Source organism: Centroberyx affinis, unplaced genomic scaffold, assembly GCF_046629955.1.
Source record: "Centroberyx affinis isolate AG114_WGS23_722 - 3 ecotype Tasmania unplaced genomic scaffold, CSIRO-AGI_Caff_v1 ptg006231l_1, whole genome shotgun sequence".
NCBI lineage: Eukaryota > Metazoa > Chordata > Actinopteri > Beryciformes > Berycidae > Centroberyx > Centroberyx affinis.
Genome location: NW_027283166.1, coordinates 39451 through 46968, shown reverse-complemented (window position 1 = coordinate 46968; position 7518 = coordinate 39451). Strand labels below are relative to the sequence as shown.

Genomic DNA, 7518 nt, shown 5'->3' with positions numbered 1-7518 from the left:
ATTGATATTGAGAAAAATCCTTATGATTATCATGATATTGATTTCAACCATATCGCCCAGCCCTAGCTCCTACTACATGAAGAACCACTGTTTTCAGGGGATCACTAGCATATACTATTATGAAGATGGGAATTACTATTTGCAAGCTTGACCTCTGTAAGGCATCATTAATACAAGATGCAGGTCCTGGATCTCTAATGAACTACAGCAAGACAGAGGTCAAGCTGACGTCCCCGCTAATCTCCAGGGTGTCAACCTGTTGGAGGGGGGTGTAGCGGTGTTTGTAGTCATGTGTCTGATCCCCGTTGACCACAATCCTGAACATGTCAGCCTCACAGCAAATGATCAGCTGAAAAGAAAAAGGAAGTTACAGTCACCCACTTTGACTCCATGCAGGTTACTGTGAAACTAACTGGCATATTCATTGTACAATTGATCAATATTTTACTGGTCAAGTATCATACATGATAGAGTCATGCCATTTGGCAAAATTATATTGTTGGTGGCTTATGATCCTGATGGGCCAGATGGTGGTGTCATAAACAAATGAAAACAGTCAATACACATAAAAGGCCATAACTCCCACACCGCAAGTCTGATTTACACCAAACTTGGTATATATACATATGCAGCCAGATGTGCTCTACAACATTGCCCCCGGGACCACCCCTGCTCACCATTTTGAATTTTCTGCACTTTTGACTTTTTGGAAATACACATTTTTGACACCTCCTCCTTCACCACTGGTCCAATTGGCAATTTGCAGAAACCATATTTGGAAATCTCTACGCTCTTAGCTCAAGCAGCGGAGGTCCAAACACACACATTGCTCTCACAACGCAATCTCAGTGAATCTAGACCTGAATATTGGCACAAAATATTGGCTATTGGCAACTTCAATCTGTCAGTATTGGCCTTCAAAATAACCTATCAACTCAGGATGTTAGTAATGTATTTGTACCGTGAATGGTTGTCCCCGGTGGAAGGGCATTCCTCCAGAGCGCTCCTCACTCCCCAACTGCTCACCCACCCTGGTGTTTCGAACCACAGTGTTCTCATGGAAACGTGTGGGTTGTAATGCAGAGCAGTGCCATTGTGAAAGTCTAAATTCACATGGAACCTGAGAGTAAAAACAGAGGAAAAGTGAGAGTAGAACATGCCATTGGGCCTCAGGAATTAATGTTTTATGTTCCTCTTAAATGTGTTCTTTAGAAATGCCGTAAGAGAAAATTGCAAAAATCCACACTCAGATTCAGGAAACATGCACAGGCCTCTAATTCTGTTCTTGCACACAAAAGTCTATCGCTGAATCACACATCATCTTAAATTGGAAGCACATGCCTGACAATCTGCAAGTGGCATAAGTAAACGTCCCAGTAAGCCCATATAAGGTCAGCAGAATTCAGTACTGAATGAACACCAACAAACCTAGACATTGCATTTGTCAGGTAGACAGACAAAAATAGACAAACTTACAGAGCTCCAAACAACATACTGTTGGATCAAGTATGAGGAGCTGCGATGGTAAGATGCAATACAAACTATAGATTCCTAGAGTGGATTCCCTTATGTTTTTAGGAGAGTAGTATTTTTGGTAACGTAATGGTTGAAGAAAACTAAAACAAATGTATTCACCATATCATTATTTCAGTCTGCAAATGTCTTTGGCTCCAAATTACACACGGTTTTATGTGTTTCATGATGTACTGTCACTTTCTATAGGCTATGAAACTGGTGCATCTCCAAAATGTCTCTCATTTGTGACCCTAATAAACCTCTATCAGTGCAAATATTTCTGCTGGTCTGCATTGTTTTTTCTGTCATTCACTTCATTGTATTTTTGTCCTATTCTTATTTCTCCCTGTTATTATGTTTTTATTCATCTTAATGTATCCTAGGTACACAGTCCTCAGTCCTGAGGTGTGCACCTATTTTAAATTATTTTTACAAGATGTGCATAAGTATACCGCATGCAACGTAAAATGTAACAAGGAAATCAATTAATAATGAATCCAGACCTTGAGGCATTGGGACTAACTATCCCCTGGATAATGATGGTCCTGCCGGGGTGAAGTCCACCACTGATTACACCCTTGTAGGGAACAGTCTGTATACAAATATTAGAGGAAATTATTAACAATTATCTAGAAACTAAGAGAGCAGTGCTATATGAACACATTCTTAATTCTTCCTTGTAGTGATCTGGGATTTAACATTAGTGTCAAGATAAAAACCATGTCCAGACGACATAGCTATTACCTCTTAATTAATTTGTGATAATTTACTTGGGAGGAAGGAGGCTGCAGCTCAGCTTTAGTTAAACCTCAATGTGCGGAGCCAAAGAACCAGAGTTTTTTGTGGTGCAGTTAGCTAACTTGGATGGAAAAGAAGGAACTGTGATCAAAATATTTATAATAATAGAAGTGGCAAAGACTTTTTCATTTTTTTCATTTTTTCATTCATTCATGACTATGGCATTCATGATGTTAGAAAGTCAGCAGCTAGCTAACTAACCTAGATCGCTACAGGCTAGTATGGCTAGTTTAAACTTGGTAGGTCAGCTAGGCTAACTAGCTAACCTATATCAGTTGCATTGTTTCAGTTAGTAGCAAGAGCACAAGGCTTAAATATCATTAGCTACCTTCTAGCTTTAGCTAAAACTGTGATTCTTTGGCTCCGCCCATTGAGGTTTAACTCAACCAATGAGATTATTTCTGCCTCCAGAGCAGCTCTGCCTCCAAGAAACGTTTGTATAAATAAAACACCAATCTGCCAGATACTCACAGGCATTGCTGGTGGAAACCCTGGATAAGGAAACCCTGGCTGCAGGGGAAAGGCTGGCTGCAGGGGAAAGAGTTGCAGCGGAAGAAACCCAGGCTGAGGAGGAAATGAACATTGTAGAGGAGCAAATATGAAAAGAAATCTCTTACATTAGTCTCATCTTCAATCTATTTCTCAACAAATCTGTCTTCTGGGAATTGTCATCTTATCTTAAAAAAATCTTGCCAGGTGAAAAAAAGATACAAAATCACTACATGGTGATTTAATCATTAGGTATGGGCTTATTTAAAACAATATTGTCCGAAAATAATTATTCAACATATTCAACATAATAATAACATAAACATTTAACTCAGTTGGCATACATAGTTAATGCTATGATCAATTTGCTTTATACTAGAACTTCACATATATTAAATATATTTGGTGCCATGCTATGTGTTTTTTTTTTTTACATGCAGTTGGGCTACATCCTCACCATAAAGCTGCTCTGGATGGTGAAAACCTCGACTTTTCCTCCCACTGAGATTGTATCCACCGTATTAAATGGAATACGATGTTTGTAGTCCATCAAGTGGCAGCCATTGACAGTCAACTGTGGAGAGGAAATAAAATTTGTCAAACAAACTGGGCTCGGATTCAATTTCAACACATTTGTAGTTTAGGGGGAGAAATTAAACTTACTTCAATCATGGCTCTCTAGAGTGTAATATTACTCTTAAATAATATAAACTACGAAGCGATAGTCATTTGTGAATTCAAGTTGATATTAGTTGAATCCAACCATCCTACAGTATATAGCAATAAAGAGAAATACTGCATGCTGCTAGAGTAACCTATATAAGTTACAGTATTTTTATCTGTAGATTGCTGATTTCCCATGTGTAATAAATCCCAACACTGACCAGCACCGCTGACCATAGCAGTAGAGTTTGACCGATATGGGTTTTTGAAGGCAGGCAGACGCTGATCGCTGATATTTTCTGCCGATATTCAATATCTTTAAATTTGACCATATTCAATGTTTCCGTCAGAATTGTATTCTTGTTAAGGTTGCATTTAGATCATGGGACACTAAAACTCTCCATTGAAACCCAGGATGATTTCTGCGAAACTACTACCAGACATCTGTTAATCTTTGTAATATCACCTGAATTGATACTGTATTGCCTTGGCAACATAAGCTACTTTTCTGTCATGCCAATGAAGCAGATTTGAACTGAACTGAGAGGAAAGTCAGAGAGAAAGTTAAAGAGGGACCACAAAGAGAGAGACAGACCACTTCCTGTCAGATTGCTGAAAACAATGGGCCTGGGAAGTAAAAGACATTATCTTTGGTATTAATAGTAATCCTTACATGTTATTCAAGTAAAACCAGCCCTGCAGTTTTCCTTGGTCATTTTCATGTCACAGACCCCAGAATAGACACTCATTTGTGCCATTGACCCCGATTTGATCAGGATCTACAGTGTGAAAAATGTTGTACCCCCCCTTTAGTTTTTGCACAATGTGTTGGACTACAAAATTATTATTTTTTTTAAATTAAATGATTTGATTTTTTTGTCCAAAACCCATACAATGTTTTCTATTACACTAAAGTAATGAGAAAATTGTAGATATTTTTATGAAGTTAGAGAATTCAAATGAATAGGGTTTGCAAACGTAAGTACACCCCTTGAGCTAAACTGTGTCACTGACAAATATTTGATCAACATTTCATATTATGCTGATGACATATTCAGATTGTAGCTATAGCTTTTGAACATTTGCCATTCAAAATTGTAGTTATTCTGTCTTTTTAGCCAACAAAAGCTGACAACAGTAGTATAGTGGGGAAGGTGAGGTTCACTTATGGGTGGCATTAGGGTCCAGGTCTTCATGTTTCAAAGAATGGCAAATAATGTTCAAAACCTAGAAGCACAATCTCAAGTGACACAGTTTAGCTCAAGGGGTGTACTTAATGTTTGCAAACCCTATTAAAATTTTCTAACTTCATAAAAATATATAGAATTTTCTCATTACGTTAGTGTAATAGAAAACATTGTATTGGTCTCAGACAAAGAAAATCAAATAATTTCATTTTAAAAATAATTTTGTAGGCCAAACAAAACTCAAGAAGTGTACAAACTTTTTCACAACACTGTATAAGGGAAGATTTTAGTTGCTGATTTAGTACTGAATTGTAGAACTGTCTGCACTGTTCATGGGGAGATAATAGTGGTGAGAGTGAAACCTTGGATTACAATTGTCATTCATATACATTCTCTAAATGGTATAATTTGTTGTGAATTAAATTACAGTGAAATTAAACTTCAGTTCAACTTTATTTTACCAGGATAGTCCGCTCAGTAATTACACTGGTTTCCAGGGAGTCCCGGGTACATATACTAAAACGAGACAAAACAACAGTTAAAAACAATTCCTCATGTTGCTGGGAACCCACTGGAGCCCCTTCAAGGCCCCCTGCTGGCACATGGACCCCACTTTGAGAACCATTTCCCCAAAAAGTGAAAGGATGCCTGACCTGTCCGCTCCAGGCAGGACTCGGCCAGTAACAATTATGATCTTCCCATCTTGCAGACCGCCGGTGATAGCCCCATCGAACGGGATTTGCTAGAAAGGACACAGGAGTTTTTCAGGTAATGAGCTTTTTTCATACTAGAGTCGAGTACATTGAGTCGAGCACACCCTTACACAACCCCAATACTGTTGCGCCAAACTTCATACAAAAATCTGTCAATTGAATGCCTCCTTCTTTAGCCTACCTACAAATGTACCTGGTAGAACATGATGTAGGCTAAGGCCTTTTATGAAGCGGCGTTGTCGACTGGTAAAAGTGGCCTAAAAGCAATCAGCGCTTTATTTCAACCCGGTCTCACGGCAGTTCGTGAAATAGTCACGAAATTTAATCTATTGATTCGTGTACATGGACACGATTTTTCCATTTTTTTCATGACACTCAGCACGACTTTCAAACTAATGTATTTCAATTGGAAGTATCTTTCGTGCCTGCAACACGTTTTCTTTTCTGTCAGTCGGGACTTAGGAAGTAGTGTGACATTGAAATGAAACAGTGGCGGATGAGCGTTTACGCTTGCCCTCAAAGTACATTTCAACCATAAGCCACATTTAAATTTTTAACGAATGTTTTTTTTATTTAACCATGACCAAACCATTTCCCTAACCATAACCGTAACACAAGTAGTTATATTTGCCAAAACGTATGTTTTCAAATTAATGGTGGAGGAACGTAATTCAGGTCGTGGTGGAGACAAGTTTTTTAGGTCGTGTTCATTTCACGAAAAAAATTGCAAAATCGTGTCCATGTACACGAATCAATAGATTACATTTTCGTGACTATTTCGTGACTGCCGTGAGACTGTGTTGTTTATTTCTATAAAATCACTATTGCCCTCCACTTTTGGTGCACGAAGATTGTGGAAATAACAGATGAACCAATACTTAAAGTTGAAAATGTATTGAAATAACTCCTTCTTGGTGTATTGGATGTATGCCGAGTAGAAGAATGGATCTTTACGATTCGTCAAAAATCATAATTGTTCTGCAAGGTTACACCTTTGCCGACAAGCAAGGCAGCCGTAAATTGTCCCAATTTTGAGTGTAGTTTGGCTACGCTCCCTCCCGCTACACTCGAGAGAAGGGAACGGAAACCAAACCCCTTAATTTTATCTCTGAAACGTCCTAATTTCTCATTACATAAACATTGATTATCCATTAAAAATAACAAAGCAAAAAAAAAAGTAAGGTTAGTATCATGGGTTTTTAAGGGATTTACTCATGGGTTGGTTTGTGGAGACACTAGAAATTAAGGGATTTTTCATGCCTTTTGTGCATGGTTTACATGGTTATTAATGGAAAGTTCCTGTCTCTATTTTTTTTTATTTTATTTTTTTCCATTTTTTTTTATTCTATTTTACATTAAATTAGAAAGCAGTCAAAAATTAAGGGGTGTTTAAGGTGGTTTTGATGGGGTCTCCTCCATTAATAACTCCCTTAACTCATTTTAAGGCATGAATTAAGGCGTGAATTAATGTAGGCTAAATGTAAGGTTATTTTAAGATACTAGTTACTAGAACCCTGACCCGCACCTTCTATCGTTGTGTCTTCATCATTTATTTTCTCAGACGAAAAATGACTTCAGATACAAAAATGTAAAAATACTTACAGGGTTGTGAAATAGCTGAAGAAATGCCATTATTCCAAATAGGAGGCAGTAAGGGTTTGCTGAGCTGCAGGAAGTTTCCTCTGGATGCTCAAATTTAGAGGTTTCTGCAGATAGGCTAACCGTTTTATAGGTTTCGATTTCCCGCAGTAGCCTAGACAGTGTTTGAATAGTGAAAAATTGACTGATCTAACCCTTCTCCATCAGACCTCTGAAATTTGTCTTGCAGTTTTCCATTACCTAAATTGCCATTATTGCACTATCTAGTGTGCTTCCGTGCAGCAAGCACACTTTCGTTGTCCAAATATTGGAGAGAAAAAATAAATAAGTTAGACTATCTCCTCCGTCATACTTTCATGTAGAAACTTCATTCAAACTTTAAATGTTCAGCTCATACTGGAATGAGAGGCTTGTATACAACTTTTTCATATTCTACACTTTTTAAGATATTTAAGTTTTTACCGCTAATTAATTCCACATACACAATCATGACAGAATGTTCACAGCAGGTGATGTCATCAACTGCCACAAAACTCATCAACTGCCACAGGCTC

At 37.9% G+C, this 7518-nt stretch overlaps 1 protein-coding gene across 1 annotated transcript; it reads right to left on the bottom strand.

The window, feature by feature from the left end:
- Positions 1 to 202: 202 nt before the first annotated feature.
- LOC139638244 (galectin-5-like) lies at positions 203 to 6997 on the bottom strand. Its single transcript, XM_071512313.1, is given in 9 exon segments — positions 203 to 349; positions 962 to 1066; positions 1069 to 1120; positions 2019 to 2107; positions 2785 to 2841; positions 3260 to 3376; positions 5114 to 5168; positions 5306 to 5394; positions 6968 to 6997. Coding segments are annotated over 9 exon segments (741 nt in total).
- Positions 6998 to 7518: the final 521 nt, after the last annotated feature.